Source organism: Cololabis saira, chromosome 4 (assembly GCF_033807715.1).
Source record: "Cololabis saira isolate AMF1-May2022 chromosome 4, fColSai1.1, whole genome shotgun sequence".
In the NCBI taxonomy this organism is placed as follows: domain Eukaryota; kingdom Metazoa; phylum Chordata; class Actinopteri; order Beloniformes; family Belonidae; genus Cololabis; species Cololabis saira.
This window is the reverse complement of record NC_084590.1, coordinates 17,240,679-17,261,653: the sequence shown is the minus strand read 5'-3', so window position 1 is coordinate 17,261,653 and position 20,975 is coordinate 17,240,679. Positions and strand designations below refer to the sequence as shown.

The 20,975-nt window shown below is 39.4% G+C and overlaps 1 protein-coding gene across 1 annotated transcript in view; it reads right to left on the bottom strand.

Annotated features, from left to right (window-relative positions):
- The window catches only part of LOC133441584 (calsyntenin-2-like), a 422,755-nt gene that overhangs the window by 158,509 nt on the left and 243,271 nt on the right, over positions 1–20,975 (bottom strand). The window contains exons 4-5 of the mRNA XM_061719022.1: positions 16,907–17,115; positions 6,872–7,021 (exon numbers count right to left, since the gene is read on the bottom strand). Coding sequence (XP_061575006.1) covers positions 6,872–7,021; positions 16,907–17,115 — 359 coding nt within the window. The remainder of the gene's footprint in view (positions 1–6,871; positions 7,022–16,906; positions 17,116–20,975) is intronic.

The following is a 20,975-nucleotide window of genomic DNA, read 5'->3' as shown; positions in this document are numbered from 1 at the left end:
TCATATCCTTCATTACATTTCTAAAATGATTAGTCTCTTCCTCACTCCAAAAGTGTGGCGTAGTCTTGCGTTTCTCCATGTTTAGAAGTACGTCCTGGACTCAAAAGACCAGGATTCCTTGCGAACAGAGCATGCGCAGAAAACAAATTCATGTTCCGTTTGATCGGGATATTCCGTTAGGCGTTTACATGACCAAATATTCGTGTTTTTAAAAACCCGAATATGAGCAAATTCGGGTTATTCAAAAGGGGTTATTGGTGTTTACATGGCCGTGCAAAACCGGGTTATTGCTAATATTCAGGTTTTAAAAGGGTTATTGACTGCATGTAAACGCAATCACTGTTTAAAGATCCATCCATCCATTCTTCCGTCAAGGTCCCCGCGACCCAACCTCAGAGAGGCCCGGACTTCCCCCTCCCTGGCCACCTCCTGCAGCTCTTCAGGGAAAAACACAGACGTCCCCAGGCCGTCAGAGGGACTAAATCTCTCCAGTGTGTCCTTGGTTTACCCCTAGGCCTCCTTCCAGTTGGACATGCTCAAAACTCCTCCCCAATGCATTATCCAATTATTTATTTATTTGTTAAACAGAGGCTCATCTTCCAAAACTGTTTAAAAATGCATCACGTCTAAATATTATTTGCTGGATTACTGGCTAGAAAGTCTTGCCCCCTTCAGCAACACGCATAGTCACACTGGCTGGTATGAAAGGAAAACAGACTTCATCTTCATATTTGGTCCTTTTTTTTCTCTTTTACATATTTAAAATATGGGTAAAATAATCAAACGTTTTACTATGATCAATTATTTTCCTTTATAAGACTTTTGTAAATAATTAGAACTAGAAATTTTAATGTCAGTGTTAAGATGGCCCAAAGAACTGGGAAGCTTTTATTTTCCCAAACCAACTTGCAGACGGCCTCAAACGCCCTCTGTCCGACTCCCTGCGAACAAAATGTGCTACAAGAAATAACACTGATAGCCATCACATCAATTGAAAAGAAGAGGCCAAACAGCAGCTCATTTCATTATTAGTTTTTCTTGTTTAAGTGTGTGTGTGTTCTCGCGATTGTGCTGCTTGCTTTGTAGACAGCGAGGAGAAAGAGATGACTGGGAAAGATATGGGAGTGGCTGTATTAGTCTGAAAAGGTTTAAATGGTTTTGGAATGGCAGAGAAGAAAGTTGGAAATGGTGTTGGATTTCTCTTCTATGTAGAAGCCATGAAGACATCTACCGCTTCATAGTGGCGGTAGATGTTGGGATGACAACAGGAAAAAGCCAGCTTACAGGACCCTAAAGAAACCCAGTGAAGAGAGCGCTGTATTGTGGTTTGACTGATTGGATCTGAACTCGTCTTCAAGTACGAGATAATTTAGTCCTGTACCTTACGCTGTCCACTTCTGATCCATTTCCGAACAGGGCCTTATGGCCCTTTTCCACTAGTATCTACGCAGCGCGACCCGACTCGCCACACCTCGTCTCGCCTCGTCCTCTTTGTTTTTAAACACCCAGGTGAGAAGTGGGCGGGTTGGAGCGAAGCTACTGTGACGTACAGTGGGGAGAACAAGTATTTGATACACTGCCGATTTTGCAGGTTTTCCCACTTGAAAAGCATGTAGAAGTCTGTCATTTTTATCATAGGTACTCTTCAACTGTGAGTGATGGAATCTAAAAAAAAAAATCCAGAAAATCACATTGTATGATTTTTAAGTAATTAATTTGCATTTTATTGCATGACATAAGTATTTGATACATCAGAAAAACAGAACTTAATATTTGGTACAGAAACCTTTGTTTGCAATTACAGAGATCAGACGTTTCCTGTAGTTCTTGACCAGGTTTGCACACACTGCAGCAGGGATTTTGGCCCACTCCTCCATACAGATCTTCTCCAGATCCTTCAGGTTTCGGGGCTGTCGCTGGGCAATACGGACTTTCAGCTCCCTCCAAAGATTTTCTATTGGGTTCAGGTCTGGAGACTGGCTAGGCCACTCCAGGACCTTGAAATGCTTCTTACGGAGCCACTCCTTAGTTTCCCTGGCTGTGTGTTTCGGGTCGTTGTCATGCTGGAAGACCCAGCCACGACCCATCTTCAATGCTCTTACTGAGGGAAGGAGGTTGTTGGCCAAGATCTCGCGATACATGGCCCCATCCATCCTCCCCTCAATACGGTGAAGTCGTCCTGTCCCCTTTGCAGAAAAGCATCCCCAAAGAATGATGTTTCCACCTCCATGCTTCACGGTTGGGATGGTGTTCTTGGGGTTGTACTCATCCTTCTTCTTCCTCCAAACACGGCGAATGGAGTTTAGACCAAAAAGCTCTATTTTAGTCTCATCAGACCACATGACCTTCTCCCATTCCTCCTCTGGATCATCCAGATGGTCATTGGCAAACTTCAGACGGGCCTTGACATGCACTGGCTTGAGCAGGGGGACCTTGCGTGCGCTGCAGGATTTTAATCCATGACGGCGTAGTGTGTTACTAATGGTTTTCTTTGAGACTGTGGTCCCAGCTCTCTTCAGGTCATTGACCAGGTCCTGCCGTGTAGTTCTGGTCTGATCTCTCACCTTCCTCATGATCATTGATGCCCCACGAGGTGAGATTTTGCATGGAGCCCCAGACCGAGGGAGATTGACCGTCATCTTGAACTTCTTCCATTTTCTAATAATTGCGCCAACAGTTGTTGCCTTCTCACCAAGCTGCTTGCCTATTGTCCTGTAGCCCATCCCAGCCTTGTGCAGGTCTACAATTTTATCCCTGATGTCCTTACATACACTGGTCTTGGCCATTGTGGAGAGGTTGGAGTTTGTTTGATTGAGTGTGTGGACAGGTGTCTTTTATACAGGTAACGAGTTCAAACAGGTGCAGTTAATACAGGTAATGAGTGGAGAACAGGAGGGCTTCTTAAAGAAGAACTAACAGGTCTGTGAGAGCCGGAAGTCTTACTGGTTGACAGGTGATCAAATACTTATGTCATGCAATAAAATGCAAATTAATTACTTAAAAATCATACAATGTGATTTTCTGGATTTTTTTTTAGATTCCATCACTCACAGTTGAAGAGTACCAATGATAAAAATTAGACTTCTACATGCTTTGCAAGTGGGAAAACCTGCAAAATCGGCAGTGTATCAAATACTTGTTCTCCCCACTGTATATGAAAGTCACTTAATTCACCTTTCTCCCCCAGCTGATCGTCTTGACCACGTCTACATGCCTAAATGCATTGAGTTGCTGCCATGTGATTGGCTGATTAGAAATTTGCGTAAACGAGCAGTTAGACAGTTGTACATATGTTTTATTTGTGGGTATTGATGAAGTTGGAGCCAAGACACCAAGTAATTGTTTCTTATCGTGATAGTGGAATATTCATTAGAGTGAACTGTGTAGAAGCTTCTACATGATGATTGCTTTTTTAAATTTTACTTATTCTAACATACATGAATTAAACTCATGACAGAACATTAGAAAGTAATATGCAAACAAATAGAGAAGTGGAAGAAGCAAACATGAGATCAGCATTAACCTTCGTCACCTATGAATTAACCTGAAATGATCTGCTCCGTTCCCACAGGAGCTTGTTTGAACATTATCTTGGGAGTCTACTATGCTCTTGACAAAGTCTGATCCAGCTAATTCAAACATTTACGCTATCACATGCAGCTCGTCTGAATAATATCTGCAGTTTCAAGGTGGCACGTGTGCATGTATGAAAACTGGTTCAGATCAACATTCCCCCTCAGGAAAATTCTCTTTTTGAGGAAAGGAGCCGCCTTTTCTCGTGTGTGTGTGTGTGTGTGTGTGTGTAAAATGTATGTTATATGAATATATGTTATCGGTTTGCAGGAAAAACATCTCTACTCTTGCATCACTGTTATGCATCACTGGTAACTTGATGAAATACATCAGTTATGCACCGCCATGATTAATTCTTCCAGTATTCACTCTTTTTCGGAGTGATCTCTTTTTTTTTCAAAAAATGTTGAGGTATATATCTGGCTCTTTGCTATTAAAAATACACAGGTTTATCAATGTATGTGTGCCTGTGTGAATATCCACCGGGAACAAGCCAGGGCCTGTGCTTGCATGAGAAGCACACAACTGAGCCCAGCTGTCCAAAGTCACAGACCAGAGCTAAAATGAACAAAAGGATTACAATTTTTAACCACAAGAAAAAGCACATCTTTTCAGAGTGTGCATGGATGTGTGTGTCTTTGACATTCCCACAGTGGCCTGTCTTTAATACAGCAACCACTAGGCCTATTAAATATCCCCTGATCTGTGGCCATGGCATTTACTTCTCCCGCTCCATCCCTCCCTTCAGCCCTGCTGCCAAAGAGAAGCCCAAAGCGATGACTGCACTTTTCACAGGGGACAGTGTGTCCATGCCTGGTTCTGTTTGTGCGTATGTGTCTTCTCAGCATAATTTAGGACTACACTGGAAATATGCATCCACACAAAACACACACACGCGCACGCGCACACGCACACACACACACACACACACACACACACACAGGCTTCAAAGGGAGGATTAACACCAAGTCCGCAGCCGCATCAACCCACCCTGACCATGTGGATACACTTTTGTTGCGTGTAGACTATGAAATTAAGTTTAATATTTGCCTACAATAAGTAAATATAGAATATAAGTCCATCTGAAAAACGCTGTCTAAATGAGAGAAAAGTGTTGACTCGTGATTTGAAACAACTCACAATATGATATCCCCAGGCAACTACAATATTCACCATAACCTCTTTGTTTACGCTGAGTAACCAAAAAAAAAACAAACAAAAACCAAAAATTGAAAGAGAAGCATAGCAGAAGCAGTAATTATTAGTTAGGTTGTGTGACACATGCAACATTATTTCTTTTGAACACCTGAGCATTTGCCTAACAATTCCTTAAATATTTTATTTACTTTATGAAAAAGATGCTTTTATTTTGTAAGTTCTTTTATTGCAGATTCCTGACTCAGATCAAAAATGTAAATATATTCAAAAACACAGGCATCCACAGCCACTTTTTAGTGAAAATAGAGATTGCAGGATTGATTACAAGCCAAACAACATAACAGCATTTGCAGGGATCAGTAAATACCACTGAACTGCTGCCAGAGTCCTCAGTTACCGCTGTTTAACAATTTGTCCTGTGGGACAATAAATGGCTTGATGCCAAAGAGCACAAGTCACCGTGTGATTGACGGAACAATGCAGGTGGGACACGGTTTCTAGTTAAGAACAACGCAAATCTTTGTCTATCGTCAGAGGTCCTGATGTTCGTTTGAGAAGGGCTTCCTTCTGCAGTTAGCTACAATTTTATTGTCAATGTTCCAACACAAAGGTGCTAGCCTTTGCATTACTCTGGCCCTTGTTAAGCCTGCCATGACCGGCTTCTGATATACTAGGAGTCGTATCTGTTAAGTCACAGTACCTGCAAAGTGTTGTTTATCACACCGGACTAACGTGACAGGCCAATTCCTCATGGACGGCAGCAAAAAAGGATGTGGAGAATGAGGGCGCCGGAACAGAAGAGAAAAACAACTAAAAATCGAGAGAGCAGCAAAGTAGAAGCACAGAAATAGAGTTAAAGACGAAATCCAAGCCAGAGATCGTTATGGGAAAAATAAAATACTCCTATTAGTTCTGAAATTCAAGTTACTACATATCAGGCTGTGATTTTTTTATTTATTTTTTTTTTAAAGGAAACTAATTTAGTGCATAACAGGTTGTGAGTACAGTAATGCGGATTCTAGAGTATGTAGCTGCCAGGTGCTCATAATCAAATTAATTTAATCTACTAATCATCAGCAAGTGTGGGCACCTTTGAGTAGATTCCTGCTCTGGAACATTCAGATGTCAACACAATTGCTAAGGACAGGGATCTTTGAGAAGCGATAAATACTGCTCATCAATCTGTGAAAGGTTATGAAATCCAAAATGATTTGGACTCCTCAGGACTGGATTTCCCAGGAAGTTTACCCCAAGCTCAGACTGTACAATGCTCAGAGAACCTGCATGCAACCCAGGACCTACAGTATATTTTAGACTCTACAGCCTATTACATATTGTTAGCGTATTACATATTAAAATTTCTGACACTTCAATTAGTTAAACAGCTGGGCACTGTGTTGTTTGTAAGGGTTGCCAGAAGGAAGTGTCTCAATTCTACAAAGTAACGAGAGTCTTTGCTTATATTTTTATATATTTGCATCCAAAGCCACTGAAACAATATGCTTTGTATCATCTTGAATGGGTCATACCAACTGCTCAACACAGTGGCAGAGGGGTAATGATATGGGCTTATCTTGCAGCAATGCGACCTGGGCACATAAAGATAAAATTCTTGGTTCATAAAACTATATTAGCATCAGATTAAGACCATCAAATTAAAGCGTTGCTTAAATGGACCAATGCAGCAGCAACACTGGTTGGAAAAGGTGTGGCGATTAACAGTCACAGTCTAGCCCTCACCCTGATTGAAATCCTGTGTGGGATCTTAAAACAGCTTTGCATGAATCAATTTCATGACATTGTCATGTTCCTCCACAATAATGTAACAAGATCATACTGTGAACGAGTACTTCATATCTTCACTGCTGAAATTAAATCTAGAAGTTAGTGAAACATGTTTAGTATTCAGTACTGATTACTGCTATAATTTCCTTTAAATCTCCTTTAAATTGAAAGATGGTGTACTATTTTACATGGTTGTTTATGAGAACAGAGAGCAACTGTATAAACTAAAGTAATTGCACGCAAATAAGTGCAGCTGAATTTCTGAAACACTGGAAAGTGAGGCCTGACTCAAATCTTTGCAAACAAACATAAATCCGCACACATATATACACAAACTAATATGACGATGGCTAACCTTGCCAGCCAGGTTTGCAGACTGGCTTGACGTCAATGTGCACAGTGACACTGTGCAACGCTCTCTTCTGGCCACAGTCCCACGCCGTCACCTGGATGTCATACTGCTGCTGGCGGTCGTAGCTCAGCTTCTCCGTGTTCCGGATGTTACCTGGTGGTATAGGAAAGGTCAAAGTCAAATGCAGCCCAAAGATCTTTTTAAAGCAGCTTATGATATAAGAGATGAGAAATATTTATGTTACCGAGCAGTGTGTCACGTTCACAAATTCAATTTGTTAGAGGTTTTAATGCCCTTTAAGCTGGATCAATGAACAACATATCTTCTCATTATCTGATTGCACTGGAGAAGATTATAGTACATAATCAGGGTCAATGTGTCCAATTCTCTCCAGAGATATTCATTAGTTGTCAGCAGTTTAAGAATACTTTCTATGTACTTCCTCATCAGTGAAAGACCAGGCACCAGAAATGGATCCAATTGTTCCGTCAAAGTCCTTCTTCACTGAAGATATTGTTTTGTAAATTCAAAGATTTACATAAAATGAATGATGTCAAATGTCCGCCTAGGGTGGTGCTTCACTCTGTCCTTCAGATCCTCCTAAGACTGGTTCCTGTACCTGCCTGACCACCCAGGAGGTGGAAGAGACACAGACACACTCACTTTACCTGTCAACAAGAATTATTGTGTTGTTTTTTTTTTTTAACTATCTGATAATAATGCTGTTGAATACAATTCAGTATATAATATAGTTCAGTAGTTAAATAAATACAATATTTGATGTAAAATAAGTTTGACAAGCTATAATGAAATATAGAAAGTACAATGCTGCAGCTAATTTTACTGCAGTGCGAGACATATGTTTTTGTTTTCTATTGCTCCTCATTTAAATTCACACTTGAGCAAGCTGTTCCTCAGTCCGATGCCTAGACGAGGGTGCTCACATCCCCTCAAAGTTCAGCGTAACCTATAAAAACTATGAGTTACTTTCATTAACTTTATGGCCCCTTTGACTTTGCAGATTGCACAGAATATGTATGTGTAGCTGCTGCTTTGCTTATACAGCAGGTAAGTCGGAATGGTTGAAGGAGTGATGGTAATTTAATTTTAAAGCATCATTATGTATCATTGTCAAGTTAACTATGATGCCTTAATATAATCACTGTAACAAATGAGATCATGGCTGAGCTGACGGCTAAAGTCTACCTCTCAAATACATTTGATTAATGCTGATGCTCCTAAAATGAAAACCATCTTGCCATTAAATACTGCCAGGAACATGTTCTTGGTCCTTGTGCTCACGTCAAAGAATCAACCCTCTGTCAATAAGTCACCGAGACCACAGCCGAAGAAAAGCTAAACTACAGCTCCACGTTACACAGTCTTAGTGTTTCACCGTCATAAATCGGATTTGAAGAGCAAAAGTCCACTCGATTTATGTAATTAAATGTCCCTGGGATAATTTTTAATCTTTCGCACCATTTCTGTTATATAAGAAGGAAAACAAGACAGTTTCTCAAGAAACTATTTTTCCTTTGTGTTGCTTAGATAATGCCTGACGTGTTGTGGGTTTGTTTACTGCCTGTTGATTCTATTGGCTGTGAGTAGGGCTGGGCGATATGGACCAAAAGTCATATCTCGATATTTTCTAGCTAAATGGCGATACTCGATATATATCTCGATATTTTTTCTGTGCCTTAATTGGGGTTTCCCCCAAAGCATTATAGCATAGCATCTCTGTTAGCTTCATTTTTTTCTGAGGCAAACCCTTAAAAAAACAGTCAGTTTTAATACAAAGCCTCGTGCCAAATGTCACACAGGTACCTTTATTAACAGAGGTCTGCACAATGTCAAAATGTATAAAACAAATGAAATAAAAATAAACTGCCTGCATATATAGAATAAAAATGCTTCTTGAATAAAATAAAACAAATATCCCTTTCCTGAATAACAATTAAATTAAAATACACTGTGCAATTAATACAATGTAGACAGTAACAGGCAGACTTTTCCACTGAGGTTGACAGTTGTGCAAATAACAAAACATTTGTGCAAATCTCAAATAAAACATTCAAGTCAATTTGTTACAAAATAAGCAATATCAAAATCATTAAAAAAAAAATGTAAAAAAAAAAAAAATTATTATTATTTTTTTTAAATCGATATAAACGATATTGTCTCGTACCATATCGTGTTTGAAAATATATCGATATATATTAAAATCTCGATATATCGCCCAGCCCTAGCTGTGAGGGTTTCAAAGTAGTGTAAACCATTACATTGATCGACGGGTTTCTGAAAAATCTCCTTGAGCAAACACCCATAGCTCAGAAACTGTTCCACATGGGGTATTGTGCTCAAAATGCACATACTGAAGAGATTGGTTGATACAGATGAACGCAAAACAGTTCAATTCTAAATCAGCCTGAATACATACCAAATGTGTACATATACACCTTTATATGTTCAGTACATGAAGTTGTACACGTTCAGATTACAGAGGATGTCCAGAACATGTTCAGGATTCTTCAGCACCCTCATTTATAAATATGTTACTCAGGCTTATGTGGTAGAGTCACATATCCAGCTGATGATGGGTTGGTACTGTGCGTTGGATGTTTATATCTCATCAGAAATACACCGTCTTTCATGAAGTTATGAAGCTTCTTGAGATGATGAAATTATGCGTACTGTTTGATTTTTCTCCTTCTCCTTGTTGGCCGGAGAAGAAGGTAGAAATAATTGCCAGCCAAGTTGCAAATCTTTTGATTTATGTTTGGTTTGAAACGTTCCACTTCACTACAGTTCAAAGCAAATTCAGATGTGTATTTCATTTTAGACTGTCAGCTTGTGTAAAGTTATCTTTCATATACAAATATATCAAAATCTATTTGGTCTTTTTTTTTAGGTAATTGTAATCCAAGAAAAGGTTTACTCAAGAAATGAATTTCAATTACACATGTTCTTTTCGATTTTGTTCTGGCTTGGAATGAGCACATGTGATTGAACACCTACAAAGGAAACAGTAAAGTCCAATTTTGTTTGTCTTGTGGGTGGAGCATTTTTTCTCTTTTCTTAACACAAGCAGGGGTTTTTTCCCCCCAATTATTTCACAATATGGTCAAAACAGAAGTTGAATACTTTTCCGGAATCTTAAGTGTTTTAATCATTAAGTCTCCAGTTTTAATTATAAGCTTTAAATAAATGTTAGTGTCACCTCTGTCAATCGATTCCAGGTGACAGGTCACAGCTCAGGGCATGTCTGCCCTATTCTCACCTGTATTTGTTTGAAATGGCAGACAGAAATTATCTTTAAAAAGACAAAAGAAAAGACCATTTGTAGGATGAGATCAGCTGCTCCTCTACTGTTGCTACTATCACGGCATGTTTTCTAAGCTTGCTGGCAGCTGCAGAGCCTCCCTCCCGTGCTCAGGACTGCTTTTTTGATGAGGTGCCGTGATGAAGTGCTCTTCAGTGCCCTGATGGCACTTTTTCGTCAGCTATAAAGTATGTGAAAACAAACCCTAATGTTGCACAGCTGTTGTACATTCTAGACCATTTTCAGTTTTTCCTCATTTATTGTTATCCCTGTTGAGTCAACACACATAACCATGAATTATTCTTTCTTTCACCTTTGTTTCATGTTTTTGGAAGTTAATTTACATTTATGTTTAGCAACTTCGGGTGTCAATGATAAAATCACTTCATTATAACTCTAAAAACTTGTGGGTCATGTGTCCCTCAAAATAATCTTGTCTAATGTTCAAAACTAATGGTCTTAATTTATCTCTAGTGGTAGTATATATGGCCAAATACGTTATGACTTGAAAAGTTTCCATTAGAGAGCAATGATAATGTGAAAATAAACAAATAGTCAATTCACTGCTGGTTTCATTTTCCACAACGTTGTGGGCATAATGCATATTTTGACCACACTCTGTGTCAGATAAAGAAAAGTATGCAAGAATTCAACAAATAATATGCAATTATATTGTAACATATTGTTGAGTATAAAATGACGGTGATTGCGAGATTAAGCCGAGTTCTGGAAAATGTGAACTGTTTATCCATTCATTGCTGCTGAAATGTAAGCATTCAGCCCTTACCCAATCACACAGGGCTTCCTGAAACACGCACATTGCCCACACATTTTCTAAACTCCTGCTAGCTGGAATAATATGCCTCAAAAAATGTCATCAATGACGAGTTTTCCCATGCAAACAGATGACAATGCAGGGAGGGGGCACACCGACTCTGAATGCCTGCAGTTTGAAAAGGGATAAAAACTGTCTTTTATTGCTGAGTCAAAATATAACTAGGATGAGTAACCATAACTTGTATTACAGCCTGGATGTGTCTTGGGCTTTTTGTATGTGGGGAGATAGGTGTGAAGGGATCTGAATGTTGATATATTTGAATACAAGTTTGGGAGCAGGAGGATAAGATACTATTCATATGAGGCTGCCATTGTTCCCCTTGCTGTCCTCCTCCTCACCCACGCTCCATTATGGCTGTTTGTTGAAAATGCCTTCCCTTCTCCACCTCCTTCCCAACCCAGCGGATTGCATTGTCTCACTGTTTTGCAGAATCATCCCATTTCACTCCCTGCTATCTGAGCTCTCGTCCTGTTCTCTCATTAATTATAACAAGAACACACACATGCATACTTACAGACACCTTTTGACTTGAAGGAGGATTGGATTACTGCTGCTTCAGTTACTGCCTCAGCTTATCCAGTTCAGAGGGCTGTGTACTGTGACTGCTGGTGAAGGTGATTAGCTCTTAAAATACTTCTTTACCCTTCACACCAAACTCTCCATTTGCTCCTTGGTCACCTACAACTCACGCAAGCTAATACTCTCTTTAAGAATTCTCCCCATTGATCCCACCATAATTACAATCCAATTTACCACAGAGCATTTTCTAATGTTGCCTTCCCAATTTTTGTCTCCATGTACTCTAGGAACATTCCTCATTAATGCCCCATCTTTCTTTTTCTCCCAATACAGCCAACATATGACTAAAAGTCAATTAAATTAATTATATCAACAATCAGCACAAAAATGAACTTGACTGAGATGTTTTATCAATTCATACATTCAAACAGCTGCTTAGGTCTGTCATGCCCAGAAATGTCCTTAATCTCCTCTTTGGGGATCACACGTTTCTCCCAGGCCAGCTTGAAATCAAAATACCAGGCCTGGTAACGACTAGGGTTAGTTCCAGTAAACTTGCACTATTAAACTTTTGAAAGAGTTTGCATGAGAGGCATCCTCATATTTCCCTGAGCCACCTCAACTGGACCTTCTTATAAACAGATCAGAAGTGGGTCTCGTCTGGGCCTATCCTGATTGAACCACTGAAACACTGTAGAGCCCACTGAGACCAACTCATTAGGGCCCGAGCACTTACAGTGCAAAAGCCTATTGTATCTGTAGGAAATGTTTTTATTATCCTCATTTTTATTTTTCTTCCGATGAAAGGAGGGCCTTTTTGCCCCCCTAAACGTGCCCCAAAAGTCACCAAATTTTGCACGCAAGCCAGCCCTGGTGAAAAATTTGATATTTCATGGTTTGCATTAATGGGCGTGGGAAAATGGCTCAACAGCGCCCTCTAGAAAACTTTGTGCCTCAAGCCCCACAATATGGTTTGACGTACATGCACGAAAATCGGTACACACCTGTATCATGTCGCAACTTAAAGAAAAGTCTCTTGGCGCCATGGCCGAAACCGAACAGGAAGTCAGCCATTTTGAATGAATCGTGTAATTTTGGCGCAATTTATGCCCGTAACGTGCACCCAGGTGTGTTATACATCTAAATGTGCGTCTCGATCCTGCGACGACGCGCATTACTTTTCTCAGTCAAAAGCGTTACTGTGGCGATCTGATTGGTCCATATTTGATAGTTCCTATTTTCTGCCATAACTTATGAATGGTTTGACATAAAGAGTCGTGGGTGGTGTCTTCGGACTCGGTTTTGAATACTTCACCTTAATTGATACATAGTAGCCCCGCCCCTTCTTCTGATTGGTCAATATTTGATAGTTCCTATTCTCTGCCATAAGTTTTGAACGGGTTGTGATAAAGACATGTGGGTGGTGTCATCGGACTCGGTATTGAGTACTTGACCTTCATTGGCCTGAATAAGCCCCGCCCCTTCATCTGATTGGTCGATATTTGATAGTCCCTACTTTCTGGCATAACTTTTGAATGGTTTGATATAGAGAGTCGTGGCTGGTGTCATCTGCTAAATGTCCAGGCCTGAAGAATCTACATGCAAGTCATACAAGCTTCCACTGCAGCACGACTGAACGTGCACAAGGGAGTGAGGGCCCGTTCATCGCTGCTTGCAGCTTTAATTTGAGTTGCTTTCATTCAGGATGTATCCTTTTAGTTAGCATCCAAAGCCTATGGGTTAATGTTGGGACATGCATAAACTTTTTTGCATTATGGATCAGCTGGAGAATCGGGACCAAAGATACCGTCAATCTCCCAGTATGTGTGTGTCATTCATGACTGAGACCCTCATGAATGCTGTACTTGAAAGCCCACCAGTTTTGTCATACTCAGCCACAGATTATTGTTCAGAGTTCATTCAACCTTCATCACGATGTGGTGCCAACAGCTGAAATGAGTAATTGGTGTGAGGCTCTCCTGCCAGAAGGACAGCATCATTTACTAAAAACAAGGCTGTGACCACCGATCTTCATGGCTGATGCTTTCATCACTTCATCTATGCCTTGATATTTTGTCAATGGAAATCTGGAAGGGAGTTGAATAAACTAAAAAAAATAAATAACTAGATGCTCACTATAAACACGTCTGAATGAAAAGCAGAACATGCAAACTCATCAAAATTGTACCGGAAACTAAAAGCATGCAAAAGTTGCGGCAGCATCCCATCATCCTGATGCTTCATCCAGATCTTAAACTGGTAACCACCATCCCTGTTTGCAAGCTAAATGGTACCACAAAAGCTGAGCTATAATACATCTTTTCCTGACCCAAATTTCTTTGTTATGAAACCTTGATGACAACCAACAGTCAATGTCCACCTTTTACACAAAACAGATTTAGCTTTTGCTGTCATAGAAACCATTATCTATTTAACAAAACCATATCAGTCAGGCTTGCATAAACTCCTTTCTAAACTGAATAGGATCTAGGATCCTCCTTCCCCTCTGGTGACTATCAGAGGGCTGCAGGGAGGCAGGCAACAACAAAAATAAGACTGCAGCTGCTTGCACGTCCTTCCAAAATCGAAGTGTTGAAAAGGGTCAATCCTGTTTTTAATCTCAGATAAGGTTCAGGTTGTTGTCTTTGCTCCTGAACGCCTCAGGTAAACCGTCAAGTCACATGGTTACTTTGCATGGCATTACTTTGTTATGCAGAAACATTAGGTCCAGTCTTTTTTATTTGATTTACCGGAAATTGACCTTTGATTCAAATATAAAACCAGTTCTTGGACTGCATTCTTCCACCTTTGTAACATTGCCAAACCTGTGTTTGATTCTTCATGATTGAAGTACTGTAATTTCTTATTAGGCTGTGCCAACATTCCTCTGGTTTAAAATTATGTAGTGAGAGTTTTGATGAGAATTGGCAGGAAAATCATACTTCTTTAATTTCCGCTTCTTTTCACTGGCCCCAGGTTAAATACAGGATAGAATTCAAAATTGTTACCCTCACATATAAGGCTCAATAGACAGTCTGTAGCCCGTCTTAAGGGGCTCGTAATTCCACGTTATCACAACAGAGCCCTTTGCTGTGAGACCGCAGGCTTATGGTTCCTAGATTTTTCCAAAAGTAGAATTGGAACTATTATGTGCACACTCTTATGAGGATAACCTGGTGTAACCTTCACATATCTTAAGTTGAAATCAAGAAAGATTATTAAATCAAAATTTGAAATATAAAAATTTCCTGTTATATGACCAAAAGCTTGCTCAGCTAATGCAACTTTAACCTTGCTAAAACGAACACAATAAACAAAATCTACTAAAATGGTAACCCTGTCTAAATAGTCTAAGGACTTTTTGGTTTTCTAATAAATAAATAAATACATAAATGAATAAATATTCTCTCATTACTTGGAATCTGGGTGAAACCGGCTGTAATGCAATGAGATATCCCTTGACAGAACGATTAATTGCTGGCAACTTTAACCTGTAGTGACTGTCACAGAGCTATTCATCTAGCGTACATGCCTCTTGCATCTTGTTTTATTGTCTCAGTGGTATCTGATGTAGTAAATCCCCACTAACAATCACAATGCTGTTTTTTTTTATTTCGAAAATATACTTAAGCCTGTCTTTGGCAAATGGTTTAGGTTCTCCTTTCTATATTTCAAAACTATCCATTTATATCCCTGATTGTGTGTTTACCTCTTTCCCTCAGTTACTTACACTCTCCTCTATCCTCCCTCCATCGTCTTCCACTTTCTGTCACGTACTCTCAAGTTCAAGAGCTCCAAGCTCCCTTTTCAATGGTCAACAGCTGAGCAGGACCCTCTCAAACTGAAAGTGATCACTCTGGCTGAGTCCATTCTCTCTATCTTTCACAGTGCAGTTTAGAGTCAGCCTGTTTGTTTCACCAGTGAGAACATTTTTGGAGATCACTAGCAGCAAAATCTAAACATTAACGCCGTTTCCATCCATGTATCTTGAGAAAACGAACTGTATTTAAAGCAGCTTGAGGGAACTTTGGCAATTTTTAGCAAAGACCCCTGCTTTATCTGTGGAAGTGGTGATTAAAATCAAATCTAAGAATTATTTGTGTTTGGTCTATTGCTCTATCACTCTCGTTTTCTCTATCAAAATGATGTGCAATAATGTCCACTTTATCGTTTCTTATGTGTGATGTAATGCCGGAAAACTATGATAGGACTATAAAGTTATTTTGTTTATTTTTGTGCACTAGCAGGGACAGGAGACCAGACATCACTTCCTAAAAGTATGCAAATATTCTTTCAAATTAAATTGAAACTGATGTATTAATATGAACAAAAATACTGCTGCATTAAGTACCGGTATGTTGTCTACAATTAACAAGGCCTCTGAAGTTTAAACACTTACGGTACAATGTATGTTCAAATAATATACTGTAGCAAAATTATTTTTATTCATCCACCCATCATACATTATGCACTGATTCTAGTGCAGGGTCACTGGGATCTGCTGGAGTCTATTCCACCTCTCTTTTGACAAAAGGCAGACACACTCCTAAAGGCAATTTGAAAAGATCATTTAACCTAACATACAAAGGAAACATGCCAACACACAGAAAGACTCCGGTCTCCAACCAGTGATCTTTTGCTGTGAGGGAACAATGCTAACACTAAGCCACTGTGCTGCCTATAATCATTAACATTACTATTCTTATTTTTCGTATCAGTTACCACAAAAGAAAAAGAACAAAACTGTGGAAGAAATACTATTGGCAAGTAAGAAGAATGGTTTCGAACATATTTTATGCGTATTGCCGGTCTGTAATCATGTGTTCATACACTCGTCACCAATAATCACTCTGTTGAACTTAATAAACTCAAAGGTGTAAAAGTATTTGAGAAGATCAAGAAAGTTTTCCTAGCTATAGCTGTGTGTGACTTTGTTCTCAGTTTTTGTTGTTCATGTGTTCACACACTTCTGTGATCTGATAAGTGGAGACTGATGGCCCTCTAAGAAAAGCTTGACTTTGTCCTTGAGAATAGCAAAGAACACATATTACACTGGAGAAGTGATATCAGTTATTCTAGAAGTGTGCATCCTCGTATGCATATCTGTCATATTTATGTGTCTGTGTGCTGTGTCTTTGGCTCTGGAGAGCATTTCTATGCGCTGATGGGATTTTCTGATTATGAGCCTAAATGTGCTACCATAGACACCTGATCTTGCTTTTCCTATAAGACATTAGATGATGAGCAAATGGAAATACAAACTTAATTTAAAAGATGACTATATGATCTGGCTTTATGATCTCAAAAGTTTGACCCTGTGGGGAGTGGGGTGTTATCTACAGACACGGAACATTTCACTCACCATTTCGATCTATAGCAAAAGGTGTGTTTGTGGTGGTTATCTGGTAGTTGCAGATCTGGCTGTACTGTGGAGAACAGTCCTGATCTGTGGCTTCAACTTGCAGGATACTGTCGTAAATCTTGCCCTCCGTCACTGCAGCTCGATACTCAGGCTCCCGAAACACTGGGGCAAACTCGTTCACATCGTTGACCTGAATGTGCACCACCGCCCTGCAGGTAATAGCAGAAGTAGATGGGAGATGAGACTGATGTAGTACAGCATCATCTGAATAGAGTGTTAGATATTTTGTCAAAGCTATACTGTAACTATAAAATAAAAAGATACATGTGTGTCATTTGCCTTCCATTGACATTGTTTTGATTTAAGTCATATTAAAAGAGGCAAAAGGTAGAAGAAAAAAAAATATGGCTAAAGATTACTCTAAATGTGACAAATTTGATGCAGACAGCTGTGAATGGGATACAAGACTATATCCAAATATAGATGTCTTGCATGCAATGAAGAGTTGCCCAAGCAAAACAGACTTTGCTAACTATTGTATAAAGTCATTTTTTAGAAGTTGTAAAAGTTAATTTACTCATGAAGAAAAACTCCTTCAATCCTTCAATTTTCAGAAAGCACAAACTTGCATGATTAGTCCTCCAACTAACTAACTGCTAGTTGAATGACGATAGGACACAATAACAGTTAAGCTCTGCAGCTCCAAGGGTAATTTAAAGTAGTATGTTTTCAGATAAAAAGGGGCTAAAATAAATGTGTGCTATATGGGATTAGCTGATGGGCATTTTAAGGACAGTAAAATTATCCTATTAAAATAAGTGGGAATTATCTCTCCAACACGCTCGGTGGGAGACGCAGAATGGACAACAAAGAAGGACACAGTTGGGAGGCAGGGCTGAAGTGGAGTGGATTTTCACACCACCTTATCGCTCGCTGTCACACGCTAGAAACCACAATTTGTTTTTAGCTTAACTACATACAGTTAAATGCATACATAGACAGAACACAGACAGTCATAAACAGCTGGTGAAAAAAAAAGTAAGAATGGATAAAGACTTTGAGATAAGGTATGGGTGGTAGAGATTTTTGGCCTCCAAGGTATCCACGCAACGTAGATGTCATGAGAGGCCCATATATCAGTAGGGATTCATTATCATTATCATCATCATCATCATCATCATCATCATCATCATCATCATCATCATCATCCCCAGAAAGAAGCTTTATTAGCAATTTGTTAAAAAAAAGCAATGAAGGCAGGTAATTAAGACAAAATAAAAAGAAATGCTAGATGGTAAATTATAATGTAATTACACTAAGACAATTTCCAGTAATGATACGTTAACCCAGTCTATCACATTAGCCAGTATTAACCATTATCACCATTGATGTCACAATAACATTCTTTTATTTCTTGTCATTTCAAAATGAAACTGTTAATCTAGAGACCATATTAATTGCCAAAATTAAATAATCACATGTTTTTTATTTTCACTTTGTGTTTTTTCTGAGGCATTTGATATAAATGGTTTGTTTGAAACCAGGTGAAATTAAGTTCTAGTTTTGCAGTATTTTAAATGCAGAAAATGATTAAAATGATAATTACTTTAAATGAATGAACTTATGCATTAAAAGTGGAACTCAAAAGGATGAGTAATGAAGATAATTTAACAGTTAAGCATTACAGAAGCCATTCTGCATAATAGCAGCAAGTAAAAAGATATTTTTTAGTTATTTTGCATGATTACATTTTGAATTCAGGAACTTAACTTTTCGACATTGCTCATTAACTTTAATGAAATGGTCTCCCTACTCAACATGGGTACAGAACTCAGAAACGAACATGTACTTGACAGTGATTAATGATACAGCCTTAGGATGTATGGGACATTAATGTTGATGCTAACAGCAGCAAAAGACAGTGATAAGAAGCCCTGACTGATTATGGTACCATCAGCTTTAGCAGTAAATCCCACAGTCAGTCTCGTTTTGTCATGTAAATGATGCCATCTCATAAACATTGTCCCCCCTGTTACACCACATTCCCTCAGCGGTAAGGCAGCAAACATATGTTCAACTCCTCTGGGGGCAGTGTTTGTGTGTGTGTGAGATAATGCGTTCGTGCTCGCAAATGAATTATATATAACTAAATGGAATAATTGTGAAAATCCCTCTGTGTGCACATGGGCATGCCTCATTCTGCTCAGGGCTCACATCTGGCTCAAACAGATGCCCGGCACTCCAGTGCGTAAATGTGTATCTGGGAGTGTGTGTTATCATATTCCTGGAGGGTTGCCAAGCTGAGCACAAGGCTGATCTCCCTCCCTGTGAAAGACTGCAGCTCATAAGCACGGGTCCACAGTCAGACTGATGCAGAGAGACAGCAGGGGTCGGCTCAGCCATGAGCGTTCAAATGTGAAGAAAAAAAAAAAATAAGTGTGAGTTAAACTACAACACTGTATTTAACGAGCTGCATCGAAAACTTTTTTTTAATGTATTTCTATTTAGTATGACAAACCAAATTTGTAGTGGTCAACATTGTTGGAAAATAACTAGACTAATATGGTGTGATGACACGACTTATTGCTTGCACCCAGGATACGATGCATTTTGATTTAAAACTCACATTGAAGCTTCATTTTCATCGACTGACTTATTCAATTATGACATTCACACCAAATACAGAGCCTTGCAAAGTAGTCAATAATCATCCGCTACCTTCATCATCTGATTATTTTCTCAACAACAGGTGCTCAATTGCAATAAAATAATATTCTTCAAAATTGAGATTTCCTTTTTCAGTTTTTGAAGAGAAATCTCTCATGATGAGATACGGAAAGTTAAATTCAGAAATCCCGAAGTCTTTTGCATGAAACAGGAATAATGCCCCTGATGATATGACGATAATAGAAATTAAGAACTCTATATTGTATATACGGATTAGTGATTAACTACTACACAATAAGAAGCACTATACTAATAATGCTTGTGTGAGCAACAGAAATCTCATGGCAATTACATGACAATAAAGATGATATTATATATGCAACTATTGTTAAAGGGGACCTATTATGAAAAACACGTTTTTTCTTGCTTTAACATATATAAAGTGGTTTCCCCTCACCCTGCCAACACAGAGAAGGAGGAAAGCAACCAAATTCTGCAGTGTCTGTACATCCCGCCCGGAGGATCCTTCCAGTGTCACGTGACTTCTACCAGCCGCTCTGATTCCGTTCGATTTCCATAGGTCGGCCTCCGCTGCATGAAACCACGCCCACAACTAACTCCGCCGGCCGGAGCGTCCGCCATTGTTTCGAAGCGGTGGCTGTTTCAACAACGAGGGACAGTAAAAATTTGGTTTCGCATCGACACTTACCCTCATAAAAGGATCAGTACCAACAGTACGGACCCGGCAACTGCACACAAGTTTTTATGTTATTTATATTTGTCTACAAGTATGATCTTTGCATGGCCTAAGTATTTAGCTTAGCTCCGGTGTTACTATTAGTTATACATTTTTTCTGTCAATGGTTTCAGATCTTCCAAGCAATGCACCTGAAGCTGTTCAACGACACCTTCAGAAGAAATGCTCGGTCCTTCCTTGAGCCAGCAATAGTGCATAAATGTTATGTTATTCTATTTTTTTAACAATAAAGTTCCCATTTGTGAACATTCAGTGTTGTGATTTCTTTACAGTTAACATTATTAATTTGTCTTGTAACATAAGAAATTAAATGATGAGGAATCAGAGTAAAGAACTGTTAGTGTGAAGACGAGGTGAACCGTTCCCCCCTTCAGGTGACTAAAGGCTGATTTATGGTTCCGCGTTACACCAAGGCAGAGCCTACGGCGTAGAGTACGCGTCGATGTAACGCAGAACCGTAATTCAGGCTTTAAGATCCCAGGGAGTCGTTTACACCGTGTCATAACTGCATGCGAGCGTCCGACTATCGCGTCGAGCTGCGTGACATCGGACGCTGTCTGTCCACACTGAAACCGTTAAACTCGCAGCCAGTTAGGACAGTCTAATAGAAAAAGCAATGGAATTGATTTTGTCGCTGACGCTCGC